Here is a 25,766-nt window from a genome sequence, read left to right on the forward strand (position 1 = left end):
AATAACATTCTTCTATATTCAAAGTAAGAATATTGTTTTCCTCACATATAAAGAAAAATATCAGTTATTTTTAAAATAAATAGAAGTAAGTTAGAATATAACTAAGTTACAAAAAAAGTTAGAATATAATTATCTCTAAATGTTAATACAAAATCAAATACAGTATAAAATTAGATTGGAGATGCTAAGTTTTCGTAAAACTAAACACTATTATATAATACTAATAATTACATGAATATAATTGACATGATACCGCGAGTTTTAAGTTAAACAAGGACTATACTACCCAAATACATCACGTTTACGTTCAAACTAAGTGTGTGAAATGCATATCTTCTATTAAAATTGGTATTCCTGTTGTTTTTTACAGCTTCTGGTTAATGATTAAGTGGTAACACATGTGTGCGATTAATATTCTCCGTTAACACACACCGCTTGTGGTTTTGTTGGCTGAAAAACGAACCTAATTTGTTTAACCATATCTCCAAACACAGTTATTAAAATTAGGAGAATTTTCATGTTTACCACTTTGTTGATACTATTATTCATGTTTATCATCAAAAATACATTCTTTATTAGGAGACAAAAGAGTCTTATACATTTATTATATATATATAATAAGTAATTATTTAAATAAAAAACATAATTTTTTAATAAATTATTTTTTTCTTTCGAGTTATATTTTTTCAAATTCAAATTTTTTTATAATTATTTTTTTGAATGATTTTCTTTTACTAAATTGATTTTTTTTTCAAATTTTTATTTTGAAATTCGAAAATTCTTTTTGAATTTTTTTTAATTTTTTTTAAAGTATTTATTTATATAATTATTAGAACCCTAAACTCCACATTTTAAAAATCATATATCACCCTCGGGGTGGGTTTTACCTGTTTTCCGAAGCCGCACCCAAACCCGATCAGAAAAACCCAAACCGAAATCCGAACCGAACTAGCAAAATATCCGAACGGGTATTAAATTAATAGAGATTGCGTATCCAACCCCGAACGGGTAATATCGAACCCGAATGGATATCCAAAGATAACCAAACATATGTATAATTAACCTTATATTTCTAGTTTATATATCTCATTTTATATAAAATATTTATATTGATACTACACATACTGTAAGTTTATATGATATACATACAGTTACGGAGAAAATGATTTGCTACTCACTTAAAATGCATGTCAAGCTTTTTATTTCAAGAATTAACAAAAAGTTACATCAAAAATATAAAAACAATAACCAAATTAATGTGTTTTTAGTTTCAAAATGTTATGTCCAAATCTATTAATCATTCAAACTATTAAAAATAAAAAATAGTTTAGTGAAAGTTATATTTTTTAAATACCAAAAAAATTGAAAAATGAAAAATTTAATTCTTTTTTCAAAATCTAAATATTCGAACCCGATCTGAAATAACCGAATCCAAACTAAAAATACTCGAACCCAACCTGAAGGACAGAAATATCCGAACGAATTCTACACCTCTATACCAAAATACCCAAAAATCTGAAATATCCGATCCGAACCCGAACGCTCATCCCTACATCACCCCTCAACTTTAAAACCTAAGTCTATATTAGTTAACACTAGGGTTATAAATATTTTTTTTCCTTTTAAAAAATAAGAGTAAAACTGATTAATGTAAAGTGATATTATAAATGTGGTAGTTTTGGTAGTTTTTCTTGAAATTAATATGAGTCACATTTTTTTTCGTAGAAAGATGGAAAATAAAAACATTGGTGAAGTTTGGTGTGGCCTTTATTAGTTAAAATCCTCGTGAGTAATTATGGAGAGATGTATCTTCACGTCAAATCTGGTGAGTGACAGATATTTAAAATCCGAGATTACCCCTTTTTAATCATTGATCAATCAAAGCTTCAACGAGCCATAACCGTTAGATTATAGGATCAGACACGTTTGACTGCTAGTCTTACCGTCCGATCTTCATTTCCAATTTTAATTGAATTTATCGAAAACAAATCTTTGACGGACAAAAAATTGAAATGGTCCATTTGAGACCGTTAAGATCATGAATGCGAAGGACCAGTGAGAGTTTAAAGCTTTTGGAACTAGGACCCATGAGTGCCAAATGTACGAGAGCGGCTGGGTCGTCCAGCGAGATTACTTCCCTTGTTGTGGAGGAGAAGAATATGCACTTACCAGCATATGGACCACATTTCCCTATTTTCACCAATGTGTGTATACGATGTCTATTTTTAATTAAGTTTCAAACTTATTTCACTCATTGTTTGTCTAAATGAAATATCAACTCAACTACAGATAAAGCTTACTTCCAAATATAAGAAAATAGTAGATCTTGACCCGCACATCCATGCGGATTTTATCCTTTATATACTAAAATATCCTAATTTATATAACATTATTATGTAACAATACCATCTTACATAATTTTATATTTTATTTATAAAATTTGGAATTTATATAGAAATTAAATTAAACTAAACCTATATAATAGAGAAGAATTTTTTTGGGATACTATTAAAAACAACAAAACTTATTTTGAAAAAAGAAACTATAATATTTTGTACTTGCAAAATAATTTTATAGTAAATATCTTATTTGAGAAATTGTTTGAAATACACCAACTTAGATAGCATTTAAAAAAAATGTAATTAAAGATATCATAATATTTGAGCTAAGGATTTAACGATTATTGTTTAGGATTTATTATTTAAGTGGTGAAGTTGAGTTTCTAAACTTCTGTAAATAATTCTTATATATTTATAAATACTTTGGGAGGGTTAATTTTATCTTTTAATTATAATAGTATTAAATATGAAATAAAATTAAAATTTGTTGGAATTATGTTATTTACTGTAACATTACACCAGTTTGATAAATGGGTGTTCTCTTCGTATAAAATAGTGTTGGAATATTAATCTTTTTGATATATATAGATCATTTATGCTACGCACATTAGTATGCATATAGGTGATAAAAGTGTATTCATGTTTAATGTATTCATTCAGATATACATTCATTTTGTATATATTTTGTTCTTCTGTTTATGGTTGCAACAGAAGATGTAAAATTTTATATACAGTGATTAATAAACCAATTTGATATAGTTTTTAAATATTAAAATGAAATGGTGATTATTTGTCAGTCCTATGATTTTGTGAGTTCTCTAGTCTTTAACTATGTTTTCACTGAAAGTGATTTGTCATACGTTCTAGTCTCTGCACTATATGTATTTTATCATTTTAAAACATAGAGTATTATATATATATATATATATATATTCATTTTGGTGATGACCGAATAATAGCTTAATGACTCCACTTGGTTTGAGTCACCGGGGTTTGCTCCCAAATTTTCATTGACGTGAGACAAAATGTAGGCTTATTTTGAGGTAAAATAATAATTACAATTTAGGATTGTATAACTTGAAGCCCGTTAAAAGAAAGATGATGTAGTCGAAACTTGATCAATTAACAGGTCGAGCATCCGAATAAAACTTAAAAGCGGGAAGTAAACTACTACCTCTGTTACTTAAAGATCCATTTTTTAGAAAAAAAATTTGTTTCAAAAAGATATATTTTTTACATTTTCAATACATTAATTAATAAAAAATTATACTTTTCAAAAAATACAATTGTGTTTAATAGAATCTCATTGGTTAAAAACTATTGGAAATAATTAATTAAGAAAAACAATGTATTGAAAAATATAATTTTAAATATTTTCTTAATAAATATGAGAAAACTATAACATGGATCTTTTAGGAACGGAAGGAGTAAAAATGAAGAAAAATGAAGCTGGAACTGCCACCACCACAGATTCATTTGCATTGAAATTGACTATTTACAATGTTTGGGTTTGCATGATAGAGTTGAAATCACTTTTTTCACCCAAAAAAACTAGAAATGAATGAAAAATGGCCAGGAAAATGCAGTTAGGAGCCTTACGTGTCAACTCCCTTCTTTTACGGCATTTTGTGCCAACTTCCGTTTAAGAGAAATTAACTGTAGGAATTGATTCTAAATACGTCAAGTTCATGCTAAAAGATCTCTCATAAAAAATGGATGTATTATTTAAAAACTAATATATTTGAACAATTCATTAAAACCCCAACAAATTACTATATATGTCCACAATTAATTGGTAGTCTTTATCATTGTGGTAATTATTAAATATTAAGGGGGTGTATTCAATATAACATTGAAGTGATTTGACTTTTAATGGAGTTTTAGATGATTTCAATAAGTTGCAGAGATTTAGTTGATTTTTGTTAAACTGCTATAGAATATAACCTAAAACTATGAGATTTGAGTTCTATTTTTTTTAACTAAGAAATTTTATCCAAACACTCTAAAATCATCTAAAAACTTTAAAACTCCACAAATTAAAATATTTTCAATAACAGTGAATTTTAGAGTATTCTATGAAATGTTAAGTTCAATAACAATCGATTTTAAATGAGTTTTTAAAATTTATGTTTGAATTACAGTGGATTTGTCATTTTAATATAAATCACCTAAAACTCTCATTTGAATAAAACCCCCTGACTATTTTGCTGAGAACACATATGTTTTTTTTTTTGTTGGTGGCAGCAGCACAGAGATATTTTACAAACATAGTACTTCATTTGGTCAAATATATAATGATCTTTCCCAGTCATGTGTATAAGATATATATGGACGCAATCATCTATACCGTTTACTGTCGAAGAGCACCATTTTCCAACACGATTTGGTTGACAAGCCAACTATATAATTCAGAGCCAAGAAAAAAGCACAAACTAATAAAAGGCAAAATTAAAGAAAAAGAGCTTCAGAGAAAAAAGCAGAAACATGATTTGAAAAAAGCAAGTTCTCCTTATGTTCAAAATGTGGGACTAGGAACTGTAAGGATATATCAAATCTGTTTGCCTACTTGGGGCCAGCCACTACTAATTACTTCAAAAAAAAATTAATTAAAACAAAAAGTGATGTCTAAAATTAATGATTTGATGTTGACAAAAATAAAATAGAAAGATTTGATTTGGGATCTGAATATCTGATATTGTTTCCTAAAATTTCCCCAACATCTTGCCAAAAGTGTAGGCCTTCAGCTTGTTACTTATGTGCCTTTTACAAAAGTAAAATTTATGTAAGATCCTTGTTCCCTTTTCCCTTATATTTTGCCCTGATTTTCTTTTATTTCACACATCAATATCTATTTTCGATTGATTAAAGCCTCAGAATTTCAATGGGTATATATATTTGAATGAAAATTTTTTGTTTGGATCTGAACAAGTTACCTTACAGAGATTCATAGATGACAATCTAAACAATGAACCACATGGTTTAGGTCAGTATACATTCTCTAATCACATGGCTTTTAAGGTCAGCAACATGGCCAATGGTCCAAAGACTAGGAAAAAATATAAACATTACTGGTGATTAGAGAATGGTCTTAAGTCCAAAAAAGCATTACTGGTTACAGAGGCGTGCCTACAGTATATTGGAAAAGACATTCGCCTTAGGCCCCCGAATAATATTACGTTTTCTAGGGTCCCAAAATTTAAAATAATTTCTAGTTTAGTTGCTTAAACTTATTTCTAAAAAAAACTTTCCATGAAAATCGAATAACTCAATTTCTAAATCCATATACTTTTTTTATAAGACATAATATAGCATATTTACGTAATAAGTGTTAAACTTATGTATTTCGCGAATGTGATATATCGTATTAGAAAATTGTTTTCTCTATAGTTGTATATATATTTATTTTTAAAATTTGCCTTAGGCCCCTGAAACCCTTCGCACTAGGGGTGGGCGTTCGGGTACCCGTTCGGGTTCGGATCGGGTATTTCGGATTTTCGGGTATTTCGGTATAGAGGTGTAGAACCCGTTCGGGTATTTTGTACTTCGGGTCGGGTTCGGGTATTTTTAGTTCGGATTCGGTTATTTCGGATCGGGTTCGGATATTTAGATTTTGAAAAAAAAATTAAAATTTTCATTTCTCAAGTTTCTTGTATTTAAAAATATAACTTTCAGTTAACTAATTTTTATTTCTAATAGATTGAATGGTTAATAGATTTGGACATAACATTTTAAAACTAAAAAGACACTAATTTAGTTATTTTTAAAAAATTTTGGATGTATCTTTTTGTTAATTTTTGAAATAAAAAATTTGACATGCATTTTAAGTGAATAGCAAATCATTTTTTTCCGTAATTGTATGTATATCATATGAACTTAAAGTATGTGTAGTATCAATATAAATATTTTATATAAAATGAGAGATATAAACTAGAAATATAAGGTTAATTATACATATGTTCGGTTATCTTCGGATATCCATTCGGGTTCGGGTATTACCCGTTCGGGTTCGGGTATCCAATCTCTCCTTATTCAATACCCGTTCGGGTATTTTGCTACTTCGGTTCGGATTTCGGTTCGGGTTTTTCGGATCGGGTTCGGGTGCCACTTCGGATATCGGGTAAAGTGCCCACCCCTACTTCGCACGGTACTGACTGGTTACATATCAATACTATTTAAAGGGAAGAAGTCTAAAAAAATCTACCTATAAAAGTTGTTTGGACCCTTTTATTTAACTCATTATTTTTTGGTCTTACCTTAAATTTATACTAACAATATGTTACCATATATTTCTCTAACAATAATTTAGTCAATTCTTTTATTTATTTAAATCTCACTCCTAAATTCTAATCATTACTATTACTATATTTATTATTTTGATTTTTAATCGTAAAAACATTGAAACTAATATTTTATATTATCACTTTTATCATATAATATATGATTTAAAGCAAGATAAATTACAAGACATATATGTGTACATTCTAACTTCCTCTTTTGTTTATAATAAAGTAATTATATCATATATAAACTTTCCCACTAAAATCTCATATCATATACTAAACTTTCAACCGTCTATAGTTTGATAATATTTTTATATTTAAAAATATTTTTTCTGAATATTCATGTTACCTTCACAAAAATGAAGAAATTCATCAATACTATTAAAAGGGAAGGAGTTTTAATAAATCTACCTATGAAAGTTGTTTGGACCTTTTGATTACACTTATTTTTTTTGGTCCTACAATTAATCACTCTAATTATACATAATTAATAACTCTAACTACCTATAAAAAATTGTGATGTTCGTGAGATATTAATTATGTTACCATAAAAATTAACGAACACTCCTAATTTCGTGGGATCACAATCATTGTGATATGTGTGGGATATTAATATCACTAAGATCACAATCATATTAAAGCTAAAATAATATGCCATATTTTATACATGTACTAATAATATCATTAAACATTGTATCATGACATCTTATATAGTTTCAAATATTTACAAAATTAAATTTGATAAATCGCAAATCATATGTTAAAATAAAATTATATTTATATTATGTTAACTTAATTTTTATAGAATGTATTATAATAAAAAATTATTAATAAAGTTTAAAAACTATGAGAAATCTTACAAATATGTTCTATTGAATTAGTTAAAAAAATCTATCAAATAAATCTTAAACCATAAAAATTTAACAAATGTAAAGCTTATAAAATACACACAAAATATAATGAGAAAATAGGTTTGGGTACTCAAGTATTCGGATCGGTTTCTTTCTATCTTGGTTATTTGGATTCTAAACATTTGGACCCAAATAGATTTTTGTTTTTTTTATTCAGGTTTAGATGGGTTCTTTCATGTTCGGATCAGTTTGGAATCATAATTCAAATACATGTAAAATACATGTAATATTTGAGTATGTAGCATGGATAGGTCGGTTCATATATTTAAGTTTAGACAAAGAACATAAGTACCTAAAAACCTGAAAAGTGATAGCGTTAATAGCGTGTTTTGGCTTTTACCGTATTTTTATCATATTTTGTTTTATTAAATTCAAAATAGAACTATATACAGATTTATTGAATCTATCGGTTTGACTATGTTGCATCTGTGTGTCTTAAATCTCTGTGCACCAGTAAAAGTCCAACACTCGTGGGTCGGACGATTTTGAAAATTTACTTTTTCTAGATAAGTATGTATTCCTAAAAGATAAAAGAAATCAGGTTTTGAGGCTGCTATAAATATGGGTCTAAGGGTTTGTAAGATTATACATTCACACAATAATAAGAAATCCTAAACGGGTATTTGCCTCAATACGTTTAGTTCTCTACTGTCTTCTTGATTAATTCATGGCTGTTCACAACATACTATATATCTGGATTGGATATGAAAATACTATTTAAAATTCAAACATTATAATAGAGAAATTTTAAAATCATTTATTCCTAATAAAAAGTTATAAATTTATTCAAATTTTATCAAACGGACAACAAAAAATACCCGCGCTTCTCAAGCGCGGGTCAAAATCTAGTCTATACTATTAAAACGGAAGCATTCTGAAAAAATCTACTTATACAAGGTTGTTGGACCTTTTTATTAGACTAATTTTTTTTGGTCTTCCTTTATATGTTTTAATCTATACTATTAAAATAAAATCAACCTAAAAATCTGTTTACAAAAGGTTGGTTGCACCTATTCATTAATATTTTTTTGATCCTACCTTTATTTTCTCTAACCATCTAACATTTTTATTAATAGCCATATTAATACAAGATACAATAACGACAATTAAAGCAATATCATCCTCCACATAATCATATTAATATCTCTTGCTAAATTTAATACCTTGATAAATTTTTTTTTAAAAGATTGCGAACCGTATATTGATTTCAATATAAACATTTTAATCCTTGATATAACTATCTTTCAATATTCACGACGACCTTTAATCTGATTATTAATATACGGCAAGTACTTATCAACAAAATATATATTTTGAACACTGAAAAAATTAACATTTTTAATGTAATTCAAAATTGTCAAACATATATCCAACTATTTACAAAATCAAATTTGACAAAAAAATAAACAAATCATCTGTTAAAAAATTATATGTATTACGAAAAAAATAATTTTGTGAAAATATTTATAATAAAAAAATTATTATTTAAGATAAATTTTTTTAAAATATTAAAACCCTACAAATTTATACTATTTAGTTAGCTAAAAATATGCCAAACAAATCTTAAGTCTTATCAAGTGAACAAATGCAACTCTTATAAAATACACACAAATATATTGAAAGAGAGTAGCCTTGAGTATTTGGGTCATTGGGTTAGGTACCTGGCAGTTCTTTTTTATTTTGGGTCCTTTGAGTCCTAAAAATTTGGAGCTAACTAGATATTTGAAATTTTTTTGGCTTGGGTTTGGGTTAGTTTTTTCGGGTCCATGTTGGTTCGGACCCATAATTTAAATATCTCTAAAATACCTATAATTTTCAGGAATATATTGGGTCCGGATCAGTCTGAAAAAATCCGAAGTACCCAAAAACCCGAAAACACCCAAACCCGAAAACACCCAAACCCGAACAAACACCCAAAAATTCAAACAAATACCCGAAAATATTCAAATAGTCAAAAAACTAATTTTACCTTAAATCAGATCCGATGAACCAAAAAGTTATCCAAATTCCTGAAATATATTTTAAAATTTTTGAAAATTTATCCAAAACTATAACCGAAAAACCAAACTTGAAGGTTAAAATAATATCTGTAACACCAGCAACATATCCGAAATACCCAAAAATACCTAATCTAAACAAAATATTTCGCATACTTTGGGTACCCGATCGGGTCTCCGGTAAGATCCAGACCCAAACCGAGATCGTATGTCCAAAAACATACCCAATAGGTAATTTGCCATGTATCTGGAACCGAACCAGACCTATATCTTTTATTCGGTTTCAGTTGATTTTTTTTTGGATCCGGATAAAATTTTCATACTTAAGAGAGAGTTACAAAAGAATATATACATACAAAATCTCAAATAAACTAATAACATACAATCAAAAAATACTAATTCATATCAAACTTTTTTTATAATAAAAAAACCAAGCGCGGGTCAAAATCTAGTTTTTGGTTTAAACCGAGTTTCATTATATGTCTCAACTTTTGTAGCCCAAAAGCTTATAATTTTGTGGTGAAATGAAAAAGAAATATTTGGTACCAACACATTATTTAATAAGGGTTCTCCGTGCAAATGCAATTTAAATAGTTTATACTATGTGATAAAATTACAAATTAAAAACTTATACTGGTACCGAAACTATGCAGAGTCTTATTATAACAAGGATTTGACTCTAGGAATATTATTCCGATTTATAAGCTGTTTTCTCCACTTTTGTATCATCCCAGTCTTAGTAGGGTTTTCAGAAAAAGTATTTGGGTCTGTACCATAATAATTTCTCCTCAATTGATATTTATTTCATTTTAAAATATTTGAATGAATACTAATTGGCTTTAAATTTATGGTCTCTGACTTGAACGACGTTGGGTTATTGACATTCATCACTTGGGCAACTATATATTCTTGACAGTGAATTATTTTGATTATCTGTTTGTCGTCGCTTGCTGCAAATCATACCTGATATGGTAGGTTTACCCGTCGTAGAATATACGGTTTCACAACAGTGTTGCTGATTTTTATGAAATATAGTATATTTTATACGCAAGATCCTACTAATATGGCCAAGATAACAAATCCATGATGAAATCTAAACGGAACATTCTATTTGACATGAGATCTACCGTCTACGATAGATTTATATAGCTATAGCTATAGCTAGTTTAGTTCTTTAATATGACAAAAAAATCATGTGGAGACCGTACGTACATCTAGCTATAACTGAAAAAAGGGGTCAGCAGAATTATAAATGTGCAGGTCTTAATTTCTGACGAATGGACAACAGAGTGGTCCATATCTATGATACTTCTACTAGGGAATGAAATCATTTCGACAACGAAATTTCATTGACACATTCTAATTGGACATTTTTTAAGCATTTAATTGTATCTTTTAACAATTCACTTACTATATAACAAAAAACAATGACGACAATACTCTACCAAAAATATTGAACCGAAAAAGCTAAGAAAAACAAAGAGCATACCTAACTAAGGAAACTACAATAAAGAAAATGAAACATAGAAAGAAAGTACAGAAAGATTTACAAAGTGGGTTATAAGCATGCAAAGAGAGAGAGAGAGAGAGAGAGAGAGAGAGAGAGAGAGAGAGAGAGAGAGAGAGAGAGAGAGAGAGAGAGAGAGAGAGAGAGAGAGAGAGAGAGAGAGAGAGAGAGAGAGAGAGAGAGAGAGAGAGAGAGAGAGAGAGAGAGAGAGAGAGAGAGAGAGAGAGAGAGAGAGAGAGAGAGAGAGAGAGAGAGAGAGAGAGAGAGAGAGAGAGAGAGAGAGAGAGAGAGAGAGAGAGAGAGAGAGAGGGTCCCCTCTTCGTCTTGGGGCAGATGATCATCAATTCCCACCACGATCACTCTCACTAAATTTCATTTTCATTTTTTCTTTCCCCAATTTGCATTGCAGCTGGAGATAAGTCTTAATTTACATCACGCCCCCCATCCTCCCCTTGAAACCCAAACCATCAATTTTCTTCTTTGATCGCTACCCGTCTTCAAGTTATGTATTTTTCTTGACAGAAACCTTTCATCTCACAACCGTTTATTATTAATCTACTTTAGGCTTGATCAGGTTTACTTGACATGAACACTTGGATATGTCTATGGGCTTGATCAGATTTTCTTGAACACTCGTATATATCTTGAGCTATTCTCTTTGCATCCATTGATGCTCCCGAAATCCCACGTTTTGTGAACCCCACCGCATATAGCCCACATTCCCCTCTCCATCCCTCCGGAAACTCTTGTATTGGGAATCCATCTTTCTTACTAAACATTTTATTCTCCTGCAAAATTATTTGTTTATTAGAAAAAGATGTAATGCGACCTCTTGATAAATATATATTTGTATATTCTTACGAAAAGATAATTTTGATAAAGATTTTAATGATCGTTTTAAAGAAAAGTGAACATATGTAAAATAACTATATTATCATTATTGACTACCTTTAGCCAAGAGGGTACGTTGCTTTTGTAGCCAGTTGCCAATATTATGGCATCAAATCTCTCCTTTTTCCCGTTATCGAACTCAACTTCGTGCCGTTTTAACCTTCTTATCCCAGAACACACCTTTTGTTATTACAAATCAAATATCACAATCAATAAACCGGTTATTAGTGTAAATATATATGATTGAGATAAATGGTACCTTGATATCTCCTGTTTTGATCTTGGCAAGCGTCCCCACGTCGAGAACCGGGGTTTTGCCGGTGAGATTTTTGAGCTCCAATGGACCTAACCGGGGTCGGTTAAGACCTAACAGGGTGGTATCCCCGAGGATGAACCGGGAAACAATCAAGAGGAAACGGTCAACAAGCCGGATGGGCAACCATTTGAGTAACAACATGGACAGCCCAAAAGTTGAAGTACCCAACATCTCTCGTGGTAGGACGTGCACCTTCACCAGTTAAAAATAAACAATTAGCAAATATGGATTTATAAACCTCAGAAGAGAACATCATATTCTATCTATGATTTTTGTGAGAATGTTTGCGCGTGCTTGTGATAATCCCAATAAAGCTTGTATTCTTATAGTTCTCATTCTCTACAAATACTATAAAAATAGTATTTCCGAATTACAGAAATTAGGTAAACCTCTTTATTTAAAAAACTATATTAACAAATTGTTGGAACTTGAAGTCACAAGGGCCTAAAAAGACAGAATAAAATCTTACGGATGAATACCATCCTTTGCATTTTCAGTATTAAAAAAAAACAGATTAATAAAAAATCAAATGTGAATATTATCAAACTGAAAAGCAAAAGAAGTATAAATTATTTTCAAATTGTTACTGTAAAAGTAAAAGCACACAAAAATTAACAGCGTGCAAGAACGATTCTTCTGAAATCTCCAGCTAGTATTAAAGAGACACTAATGATTAAACTACAATTAGTTTGTATAAATAATTGGGTTCTTTATGAAAACAGTACAAACGAAATAGATTTTTTTGAAACACTTATTAATATTGATAAAATCCTGTTAAAGGGATTCGATTAATAAGAAGAGTAAAGAAACTTTTGGAAAAAACATCTTCAAGTTAATGATGTTTAAGATGGAATGATGAGTGTTAAGGTGTTATCAAAGTTCTTTTCATCTTTTCAAATATTTGAGGAACATATTTTTTGTTCTCTCTAAAGTTCGTTTAACTTAAAACATATTCATAAACGGGTTAAGGGATATTATCTTGTACAATCAAAAATCAAATAATCTTATATCAATTTCAACCAAAAATCAGGAAAACACAGAATCATGAAAAGTGTAGGTAATGTTTCTTTTTCTTTTGAACTTGAAAGTAGGTAATATCTTGAGTTTGAAAAATAAGTTAAGAATATCAGAAGATCAACACGAATTAAAAAAAAATTGTGTGATTCTTCTAGCATAGAAGAACTCTGCCAAATATGAAAGAGCAAAAAAAAAAACTAATATCGGTACGCATAAGAAAACGTTGATTTAATTAATCTCAAAACTTCTTAAAATAACGAAAAAAAAAATACTCACAGCGTCTCTGACAACGAGAGAAGGCTGAGCACCGAAGTTGCATAGATCCAAACAAACCTCCATGCCGGAGTTTCCACATCCGACGACCAAAACCCTTTTTCCTGCGAAATCTCCACCGGTCTTATAATGACTCGTGTGCTTAACTACCCCCGTGGCCGCAAACTTCTCCATCCCCTCAAACCTAGGGACCACCGGCTCTGCATTCTCCCCCGTCGCAGCCACCAACCACCGGCAAACATACTCCGTCATGCCTTCTTTACCCACGCTCCTCACTCGCCACATCCCGAGTTTCTCATCAAACTCCGCCGACTCGACCGTCTGACCAAACTCCGGTCGTATATCGAACCTACGAGCGTAGTCCTCGAGGTACTCGATGAACTGCTGTTTTGTCGGATAAGTTGGGAAGTCAGCGGGAAAGGGCATAAGCGGAAGCTCGCAGAATTGCTTTGGAAGGTGGAGACTGAGGCGGTCGTATGTCTTGAGCTGCCATAGTGACGCTATGCAGTTTGATCTCTCGAGTAATACCGAAGTTATTCCTTTCTTTTTGAGACAAGCCGCCGTCGCTAGTCCCGACGGTCCGGCGCCTACGATCACCGGACCGGTGAAGACGCAGATGCGGCGTTGTGACGTCATCATGCCGTGGTTGGAGGACAAGTAGTCATTCGCTAGGTTACCTTCCATCTCTTTCTTCCAATCCATTAAGAAAGCTAAACCAAGAGTCGTTTCTCTTTTATTCTCTTGTTTTTACTGCAATATATATAGGAGGGGCTTGGTGTCTATTTGTAATGTATTTTAAGTACTTATTCTTAAGAGGATACGAGAAGGGTTTGCAGTAGAGAAGTGATGGTGGTGGTGACAGTATTTAAGGGCAAAGGACAGATTGAACCATTTGACATTTAAAGCCTGGAGTAAGAATAAAAAGAGGGATGGTAAAGAAAGGTATTTCTTCAAAATATTTATAATTGGTTTCTTGAAGAGAATAATTAATATTATGCGATGGGAATCAAAGAGGTTAGGGTTTGGATTGAGTCTGCCGAAAATGAGGGAGAGCAAATCTTATCCAAATAAGAAGAATGAGTAAAGAGAGTGAGATATTATCGTTGATTTGTGTTTTGCTGAGAGTAGAAACCGGATGATGATCAGAGGCTGAGAGAACTACGGGTCTCTTAAATCACCATTAAAACTTATAGAAGAGAGAGATGTATATAAATTGTTAGTTGTGACTTATGATGTGACTATCTCTCATATGTGTGTATATATATGTGTTTCAAATACTTAAGTAGGAGTTTATATATTTAATGGAGTTCTCTTTTTTTCCCACCTATGAGTTTTTTTTGTGCTCCACTACACTTTTTGACTCTTTACCTCATTGAAATCTCAAAGATTGATGCAATTAATCTTTTGATTATCTTATGATCACTTAATGTCTCCACAAATAATATGAGTTTATATACAGTATAGAGTATTTGTATTTTTGTGTCTTTTTTTTTGTCGATGGTTAATTATACTATTACAAACTATGATAAATATTACAAGACGATTCTACAGCCGGCAAGTCTACCTGTCTTATAAGGTTTCACGTCTGACTGCATCATCATGAGCCATCTTATAAGATCTATGTTTGACGGTACTCCTTGCACCATGCCGAAGATTTCATGTATGCTTTTCTCCATAAATCTACATAATTCGCTTTTGCTAGAATTCGAAACCCAGATCTCCTAATGTAGAAGCATTAATGAATCATTACTCAAACCACTGAACTAAGAAGACTTTCACGTATTTTTGTGTCTATTACATCATTCTTATTATATGCCATTAACAAAGTATCATACTTTTATTTTAAAAAACTTATCATAATTTTTTTTAAGTTATCATAATTTTACATTTAACAATATATCATCTATGGTGAACATATTATACTAGTCTCAAAAAAGAAAATCTAGCCCACAACATATACAATAGCCGGCCAACCTAGAAATTTTCAAAACTTTCAATAAAGATCTAGTCCACAACATATTCAATTTGCAGTCGGTTACCCCATCAACTGCTTCTTCTCCACTTTCTGTCATGAATTTGTAAATGGTTTTGGGAGGAACGACAATTCAAATACTTCGACACATATTATATTCTCTCTGTTCTTGAAAGTAAGACTTTTTAAATTTATTTTTTATTCCAAAATAATAAATTTTCTAAAATTTGAAGGTACTTTAGTAGTTAATGTTGAAAAGTTGTATACTTTAAAAAAAAATTAATTGAAAATATTTGAATTAGTTGAATACTATTAGCTGATATTTATTGGAAAATGTATAGTAAAATAAATAATAAATTCAATTGTAAAAAATTAATTGTTTCTTTAATATGCGTAAATACTCTAGAAAATCCTTATTTTGGGAAGAGAGGGAGTATGTGACAGTTTAGTAACTTTTTGATCCATATTATTTAAAATTTTCACCAATGCTAGCATGCTACTACGAAAATCAGATTTATATCAAGTATTTGCATTAAAATACAATGTTACTAGAAACGAAAAAGAAGAAATTGTCACTTATATGACAGAAATAAAAGTCTATTTGATAAAATAACTATGTATATATATATATATATAAATAAATCAATGCACAATTTTAATCATATGGAGTCTAAAATATGTTCTAACCTCTTTTGCTTCTTATTTATTTATTTATTTTAAACTTACCTCTTTTTTTAATACCAAAAACAATTTCATTAATTACTATCTATACTATTAAAAAGGAAGTACTCTTGAAAAATCTATTTAAACAAGGTTACCGCACCTATTCATTAAGGTTAAATTTGTCTTAAAAAAATTTAGTCTAACTGTACCCATATATAAAACAGCTTGGGCTATTAGATAGTTGTATACTAATTATTAACCTAATAATCAAGTTCTCTCTCGGGTCGTAGTACAAAAATAACCAAAACGTATATGTGCCTTTGTAATTATATTTTAAACATTTGTTCCAACCTCCAAAACGTATTCTAAAATTTTATTTTATTGTTATTTTATATTAGCACGTATTGTTGGATTTCGTTTAGTAACTTATGTAACCGTTTATGTGAAAGATATAAAAAAATAGAAAAAGCCAAAAGAATATTCCCACAAACTAGCAACCTCTTAAAATATACGAGAATAATATATTAAACAAAATCGACCATATTTTTATTCCATCATCTTCGATTACCAAATCTAATGAAACTTAAAGAATCTACTTTATTAAAAGAAAATGAGTTTAAATAAATCTATATATGAAGGTTGACCCTTTTATAAGAGCTAATAATTTTATGGTCCTACTTAAATTTTGTCTAACAATATATTATCATAGTTAATTTATTATATATTAATATATTAGCTATGAAAAATATATATAGAGAAACTAAAGTTAAGTATTTCTTAAATATTTTTATAAAACATATCAGGGTTTAAAAATTCATAAATATTTTTTCTAAAGTGAATAATAAAATTAAATTTCAAATCTGACATTTTACCAAAAGTAAAACATCATTAATAAATTGACGATATCAAAACCGAAAAACCTAATTTCTTAATTAAAAATTATACAAAATAGATTTTAAAAACAAAAATAAAAACTAAAAAAATTGTCCATTGGTTTTGGTTCAACCAGTGGTTCAACCGGTACCGCCTTCCGGGCTTTAACGGGTTTTAGCGAGTTTTTAAATTTTGGTTTCTTCACAAAACCCGAATCGGATTTATCTTGCGTTACCGGGTTAACTGGTTTAACCGCGGGTCCAGGTCGGGTTTCTAAACACTGCATATAACTAATAAATGGTTAAAAATTGTTTCAATTTTAGCGGATTTAGAACAAAAAAATATCCGCGCTTCTTAAGCGTGGGTCAAAATCTAGTTTCTTAATTAATTAACATTTTCCACAGTGTCATAATGCAATTTCTTGTATATAAATTTTATTAGATGGAAGGCCGGCGCGCATGTGAAAATATTAATATGCTACTTAAATTGATGATTATACTTTTATGATATATATTTTTATGGTAACATATCATATATGTGTATGTAATTATTTAGGCATGTTTATACGTAGTATTAAAACGATCGTATATAATCTTATGGAAACAAAACTATAGTCATAATATTATCGCACTATATTGACATTAATAAGCATTAGATACATATGCAATATATAACCATCACACCCAATATTTCTATCTTTTTAGTGCAGATGTAATACATAAACATTATACCAAATAATTCTCTCTATATAGATGAATAAATCACAAGTTACAAAAAAAAAAAGATGAATAAATCAATACATAATATTTAAATCATATAGAGTCTAAAACATGTTGAAACTCTTTTGTTCTCTTTTGTTTCTTATATATTTATTTATTTTAAACATCTCTTTTTTTAGTTTTATGCCAAAAATAATGCAATTTTTTGGTATATAAGCTTTATAGTGTTAGTAAGTTAGTATTGAACAAGCCATTTACAAAAAAAAAAAAAAGTTAGTATTGAGGAAGTGTCGTGCCCCGTCAGCCATCGTACACTTGGTAACTTTGTACTTCATGTGTTTTTTCCTAAACAATACCATTTTATATACATTCTGTTTCGCCCTCAATCATCGTTTTATTTGCCAAGCTTTTATTGGGTGTATATGGACATTATTATATATTTTTATTATGTCAGGGAATTTTGTTTTCTCTAAGTATTTATATTTAAAAAAAAATTGAGGTGATTGATGAGTGATTAAGCATGAGTAGCAGTATTATAGATTTTGGCTTTAATTAGAAACATAATATAGCGTGATAGAACCGTATTATATAAACTACGGAAAACTGAATATTGTAAAAAATAAAATTGATAAGATTATACTAAAGATAAAGAAAATGATGATACAACTGTAGAGTCGAGATATTTTTCTTTCCTTTACTCAAAATACGTCTCGTAGTGCGACGGTTCGATAACATAATGAGTTTCAAGATACAGCAGCAAAAAAATCTTCTGATTTGCGTCATTCTATCAGAAATCTGACGAAAATAGTTTTGTTTATACTATCAGATTGAAAAAAAAATCAAAAGGAAAGATAAAAGAAATATGGAGGATTGTATTATTTTCTGTATGTTCTTTGCTACACAAGTGCTTCTATTTAAATGGAGAAAGTGTAACACCTTGTGAAATCATGGAGACCACTAACGTACCAATGCTTTCAATTGTAGTAAAGGAATTTAATTCCCATGACTCATTGTACGTTAGATATCAAAGTCATAATGCATATTTGACCAAATCAAATACACCACTATACTTTACTAGGTTTATATTTTTATATTTAAAAAACATAAAAATATTTTATGAATAAGATTTTAAAACAGGTTAAATCTAAATTCTTTGTATGTTATTTATTTTGGACCTTCATTTCTCACCAACAAATACACTAACTCATAGTGTTCATGATGACGATTACATCGTGTCCAAATTCCGGTTCTTCCGACAGATGTCTCCATCGAAAAATCCATCGGAAAAATGGTCTATACCACTTTGTCAAAAACGTGTTCCAACATAGCGCACGATGTATATATATTCATATTATAAATATAAATGCTAATATAAATATTTAAATGGATGCATCATTTAAATAGTTATGTATGTTATTACTAAAAAAGTTAGTGCAACTCAAATAAATTAGTGAAATATTACTATGAAATTATTTGCGATTGATGGAAAACAATAATTTTTTACCTGATAATCTTTGACATACCTATGAAAAGTCAATGAGAGACATATCTTTTTTTTTCTTTTGAAACAATGAGAGACATATCTTTATATATGAGTTTTTTTACAAAGAAGAATTTAATTATACGAAAAAATTTCTTTCAGAACTGAAGATACTATGCTAATCTAATAAGTATCAAGTAAGTTAACCCATTTTGGTAGGATTGGCTACATGTATAATATTGTGAATATTAACCAATTGCAAATTAAGGAAACACCAAACTAGAAATGTTGTTTCTACAGATATATGATTATGAACTCATACATCAATATGAAAAACGTTTCCCATTTCGATATATTATAATGGGATTCTGCAGAGCTAAATGCTAACTTGAGCAATTGGTTAGTTAAAAAGTAATACAAAAGGATACCAGTATCGTACAAATTCACACCACCGTTCTTCTAACCTTTTGGCATGCCCTTTTGCTATCTCAATGGGTTTTCTCTTTGCCCTTCGATTATATATTTGTGCAAAACAAACTCGTCATTTCGGATGTCACAATGAGAAATAGAAAGATTTCATTGGATGGAGATACGAGTGGAGAAAAGATCCCTACGCCAGACAAATACACACACCTAATCCGTTTTGTTTATTTGGACACTTTTGAGCGTAAACGTAGTTAATTAATAAATACCATCACCTACCATGCCATGTAGAACATTGGACATGCGTTTATCATACAATAATATTTACACAATGCGTCAGGTTTAAAACTTTTTGTTTGCTCAGTCCTATGATTTATAAATAAATTTAGCGATAATATAATTATCAGAGATGAACTAGTATAAATATTGAAGTTGTATAGTATTTTACATTATTGTTATAAGATAATTGTAACTTTGTACAGTTTATATATCACTATACTCTAAAAAAATGACATATATATATATATAATATATATATATATATATATATCTACCGTATGGTATTTTATTTTGAAAAGATATCAAAGTCAAGGTTCAAGATTATTTTTACTAATGATTTGAACTTGGTTATATATTTGTGAACATTAAATGGTAAGTATTATATCTATAATGCATGGGATATTGTTTTAAAAATTAGCTCGTATGTGATACGTCAGAATTTTTACTTGGACGTTATATATTCTTAAGAAATAAATGGTATATCTTAAAAATATATCGCTATTAATATATAAGGAATAAATTAAACCACATCGTGGTAGTTTAGTTATTGGTTGTTGTATTTTAATGGATTTGAAAATCCGAAATAAATCTAGTGTTATTGGTTCTATGATTTTTAAATTTGTATTAAAATCATGTGTTATTGGTTTAATGATTCATAAATTCTGTATCAAATCAAGTGTTATTCAATCGTATTCAATCGTACGGATTTACTAATATATTTGATTTTATAATGGATTTGAATGGATTTGTTTAGATTTTTTAGTTAAAAATACAAAGACTCAAATCCGAGGGAAAACCTCCGGATTTGCATATTCTACTTGGATTTATAAATACTATATGGATTTTTAAATCAAACAAAATATATAAACCAATAACACCTAGTAGTTTCCACTGGCCAGAGATGAATTCTCATTCAATGCAATTACTAATTCTAACGTGGTCACGTGGAGATAGGATTCATTACTTATAGTCCATTTTATTTCCGACGAAATGATCCATTTGTGGGTTGCACTTCTCTTTAGATTCAACCCGGTTAAAAAAAATTATGTCAAAAAAAAATTAGACATGTTTTAAATAAAGGTTACTTAAACTCTGTGCATGTATTGTATGTTGCTGAAAAAGGATACTGAAAATAAAGTTTGATATAAATCAATGAAATATAAGGCAGAATATCAAATATATAATATATATATATAATCAAGCTGATATCTGAAAAGGCCATGGGAACTGACTTAAGTATGAGATCAATAAAAGGTATAAAGGAGACACATTAGTAGGCTTTGGAGTGCCTATAATGTAGCCTAGGCGTTTGAACTGATCTCTTCACGCATTATTTTAAACCGTATTCTTTAAAAGTTTACTTATTATGCGATCAGTATCATAAAACTACACTTAAGCGATGCTATTGTTTAACTTTAGTAACCTAAACTCTCGCTCCAATTGAAAATATTTTAGGATAGTGGAAATGTGGAATTTAGGTTTTCACATGATCATCTACGAATGTTTTCACGTTATCAATTTTTTGTGGTCTTCAATTCCTTGATCAAAGGCTTCGTTGAGGTCATGGACCGTGATGGTATCGATGCATTGTCCAGATTAGATATTTATAATGGCAACAATATTTCATACCACTAGCTAGACTTAATTTTCTGATAAGCTTATTCAAATATTTATAAAAAAACAAATACAATTAAGATGGATATCGGTAATCACAAGCCCACTCAGCTCCACTTATCTAAAAATATCCCTTTCTCTTCTTTTTTTCTGCTCTCGGGACATTCGTGGGGAGGAATGACTTCTGGCTATTTTAAACAATATTTAAAGGGATTTCAGGCTGGCCGGTTCAAATGCTTTACTTAAAATATGATAAAGCAAAGGAAAAACAAAGAGATGAATAATTAATCGTGCTAAGTTTTCTAATAGCAATGGGGTAGCTAATAATTACCCAATCTGTCTAATGATTATAAGTTTAAGTGGGGTTGTGACAAAGAAGAAAGCAAATTAGGATTCAAATTATAGAGTAAAAAATAGAGAAATGCTATTTCTTCCTCTATAAATAGAGAAAAATATAGAGATCTCTATTATAGAGGAAGAAATAGAGATGGGTTGGAGCAATTTTACCTCAAAATGTTATTATAGAGGTGAAAATAGCAATAGGTTGGAGATGCTCTAATTAACATGATGAAAGAACTTACATGCGTAACTAAAAACTTATATACGTATGCGTGTACGATGGTCTAATAAACTATACAGCCATGGAAATACGTTTTCGTATTATTAATTCTGATTAAAAATTTAAGAAGCCAATTAAGAAAAAGAAGCTGAAAATATGGCAAAATTTTCTCAAGATTCCATTTACTTTAAAATGCGACTGAAGAGTGAAGACAAATAAAATTGAATTGACCTTCTAAATTGTTTTTTTTAATTAAAACACTGACAGTATTATATATATAGCACTTCCACTCTGAAAGTAATGAACAATTTATAATCGAAAGATGCTCGGAATCTTTGGATGGAAAATATATATTATTATAATTTTAATTATCTTACAATTTATGCATTTAAACTGAAAAAGGAGAATACAAATCAGAAAATGCACCAATAAAGATCTACGAAACAAAGCAGGTTCTTACACAATTAGTATTTTAGACCATCATCAACCGGGTTGCTTATTTTAATTAGGATTTAAAAAAAAAAGGAAAAATAGGTTTAATGTGAAGAAGCGACGCTTAAGCAGGAGTTAGAGGAGCCGGCGCTTCTGGGACACGTGTTCCATTTTGGATACATCTTTCTCTCTCTCTTGACGAAACCTGCTTCTCTCAATCTTCCGTGTTGGATTTGCCGTCTAAAGTTTCTGACTTTCCGACGAGGAAGTAGAGGAGTAAGACGAAGATCATAGCAACAAAGCGAAATAGCTCTCTTCTCTGTAGATACAAGCGATCAGACTCAACTCTGTTCAGGTACAGAGTGTGATTCGATTGCATGTTGTTCTATTTTCCGTATAACTGATTCTGGGTTTTACGTTTTGTGTTCTCTTAGAGGAGACAACATGTCAAAGTTTTGATTTTTTTTTCTTGTCTGCTGCATTAAGTATCCGAATCTTTAATTTGATTTGGTTTAAAGTCATACTCTTTCCATCTGTTGTAGATTCCACAAAGGTTAGTCCATATCGAGATGTAAACGAGGAAGGTGTTGTTGGTAAGGAGGAGGATCAGTTAGCTCTTGACGTGAAGGGTTTAAATTATTTGTGCATACGCTGTTGCAATCAGGCAACTTGACCGTAATGGTGCTCAAGGAATCAGGGAGTTTGCGGTTGAGGTGTTGACACTTACTTTGATTGGAGTAGTGTGATGAATGAAGAAGATAATAGAGCATGGTTATGGAGAGCAAGTCTTTGGTAAGCATCTATCTGCATCACACGAGAACTTTAATGTATTCTTTGATATAAATTGCTTTCCTGTGACTTCATATTTGGATGCTAGATAGAGCATGGTTAAATGAACTAGTGTATGTTATTAAGTTCCTCTTTAAATTGGCGTTGTTATGGTTATGGGAATTGCATTGTTCTTGATTGAAATATATCCATTGGCTTTTAAATTGTTCTTGATTGAGTTTTATATTGTGGTATAAAGGTGAAAGCCGACAGAGATGAGTCCTCACCTTATGCTGCTATGCTTGCTGCTCAAGATGTCGCTCAGAGATGCAAGGTAAAAGCAAATTTTCTATTGCCAAAATTTTCATCTAGAATGTTTTTCATTGCATCATAGAATATGAACAAAACTCAGCTCTGAACAGATTTATTTTCCTGCTATATGACCATAAGATTGTCTTGAATTTTGGTTGCTTGAAAATTCTCTATTGCCAAATTTTTTTTAATAATCCCTAAATAAGAAACTAGCATTGGAGCTAAAAATCAAGGTGTCTCTTAACTAAAGATCTTAATTACATTTAAATACTAAAATATTCATTAAGCACCTCTAAGAGGGTATGTGGGTTAATCATGCTCTTATAATTCTAATTCTTACCAACTTTTGTTCCGAGTAAATTAAATCCAAATCATCATAGTAAAAAAATCCAAATAATGGCCAAGTATGTCATACGTGGATCTAGCCTGAATTGTTTTTATTTTCCAGCCAAAATTATTGTTTTTATTGTACTCTATTCCTACTCCTAACGCTCGTTCATTCATCATCCTATGCAAATAGAACCTTGTGTGAAGTTCCCGAATTATGTCTATTTGCACCACGAAAATCTTTCAGTTCTAATAATCCCGGCTTGTGCTCCCTCATCTCAAGTAGTACAGGTTCTGATGTTCAGCTGTGCTTTCGCCATAGCTCTCTGCCGCCAATACGGTAATATTGGTAGTGGAAGGCTGTGGAAGACCTCAGCTTTTACCTTACAGTCAAATCTCGTCAAGCTTCTCCATTTGTTTGCCGGTGCAGTGGTAAAGACTTATCAAACCCCACCTTGGGGCCAGGAGAGACCACTTCCACGCTCCTCCTTCGTTGAGGAGAAAATTGGTCAATTGTTTGTCTCCTCCATGAGAGGTTCACTCTGTCCGGATCCAATTCTGGTGAATTTAATTTTAACCACGGTCCTAACCGTGTAGTGAGAACCAAGGTTTTGAAGTCTCTGTCAAAATCACAAGTTTTTTTTGAAAAATAAAAGATTAAACTCGGATCTATTAAAGACACGTACCTAATTCCCTAATCTATTAAAATCACAAATTAAGGTGACGATCCTCAAGTTAGAAACTTTTGAAGTGCGGTGGTAATCCTTTGGGATTCTGTCCGCAAGTGGCTCCTTCGAAAACCTTTCTAATGCTTTATCAAGCTTGTTAAAGCCTGTACCATCTCTTCTATTGCTTTAGCTGTTTTGTTGTTGTAGTCACTAGGCTTGCACATCGGATATGTCCGCTGATGCGTTTTTCTCATATAACCGATTAAGTTTATAAATGAAGTTGTGTTCAAAAAAAAAGTGTTGCTTTGTAAAGTTCCGAAGAAAATCTTTTTTTTAAAGGTTATTTCTAAGAAAATCTTACGAAAGTCATTCTTGGATATTAGTCAGCAAAATAAATGTATAATTTTTATAATAATTTATCCCTCATACGAAAGTCATTCTTGGATATTAGTAAGCAAAATAATTGTATAATTTTATAAGCATTTGTATTCCATGTCTCCATGTATTATACATATCTATTATTTACATATTTTACGTAAATTATTTTATATTGTACATAAATCGTGATAAAAATATTTCATATTAAAGTTATCCAACTCTCCAATAATTTTTTGTCTTTTATATTTATTTTTTGCTACTTTAAAATGATTGTAGATAATTTCTCTTGATTTATTATCCTTCTGTAATCTGTAGTATGTATAGAAAAAATATATTTAAGAGATGGTTTTATCAATGAATAATAAAAAGGAACCATTTCTGCATATTTAAAACTAAGAGGGATTACTTTTGCAAAGTATTATAAACATAATGGGCAAAGACAATCTTCTTTAGGCTTTATGTTCCATCAGGTATAATGCAAACACATAATGCTGAATCTATTCGATAAAGACATGCCTTTTTAGGAGAACAAAACAAACTTAAACTTAAACAAACAAGGGAAAACAACATTTAACGATGTTATATATTGGTCATTGAAAATCTAAAGAAACACATATACAACTACATTAACTATTTAAAAAACTAAGTCATTGTGATCCAGTGGAAAAAAAAACTTAGAAAATGTAATTATTATTATTATTCTTTTGATAAGTATGTGAATAGAAAATGTAATTTCAATCCTTTCTGAGTTTGATTGTTTTATATAAA

General features: G+C 30.1%; 2 protein-coding genes and 1 long non-coding RNA gene across 4 annotated transcripts in view; 1 reads left to right on the forward strand and 2 right to left on the reverse strand.

Moving 5' to 3' along the window:
* Positions 1-7,139: 7,139 nt before the first annotated feature.
* The window catches only part of LOC103874503, a 524,448-nt gene continuing 505,821 nt past the window's right edge, over positions 7,140-25,766 (reverse strand). Inside the window, exon 2 of the mRNA XM_033273818.1 lies at positions 7,140-8,380. The gene's annotated coding sequence lies outside the window, so the exon portion shown is untranslated. The remainder of the gene's footprint in view (positions 8,381-25,766) is intronic.
* LOC103874420 (indole-3-pyruvate monooxygenase YUCCA6) lies at positions 11,318-22,398 on the reverse strand. 2 transcript variants are annotated; one of them, XM_009152846.3, is made up of 5 exons: positions 13,535-22,398; positions 12,185-12,433; positions 11,983-12,105; positions 11,646-11,822; positions 11,375-11,443 (listed from the first exon to the last, which is right to left on the reverse strand). In XM_009152846.3, the coding sequence occupies exons 1-5, from the start codon at positions 14,231-14,233 to the stop codon at positions 11,375-11,377; spliced, it is 1,317 nt and encodes a 438-aa protein (XP_009151094.2). In that variant the 5' UTR covers positions 14,234-22,398. The 2 variants fall into 2 exon arrangements, with proteins under 2 accessions (XP_018515005.2, XP_009151094.2); XM_018659489.2 differs by having other exon boundaries at positions 11,318-11,822.
* On the forward strand, positions 22,673-23,816 carry LOC103874422. The gene is made up of 3 exons (XR_004448700.1): positions 22,673-22,900; positions 23,088-23,337; positions 23,573-23,816. It is a non-coding gene; the product is annotated as an uncharacterized LOC103874422 (long non-coding RNA).

This window comes from Brassica rapa, chromosome A06, assembly GCF_000309985.2.
Source record: "Brassica rapa cultivar Chiifu-401-42 chromosome A06, CAAS_Brap_v3.01, whole genome shotgun sequence".
Lineage (NCBI taxonomy): Eukaryota > Viridiplantae > Streptophyta > Magnoliopsida > Brassicales > Brassicaceae > Brassica > Brassica rapa.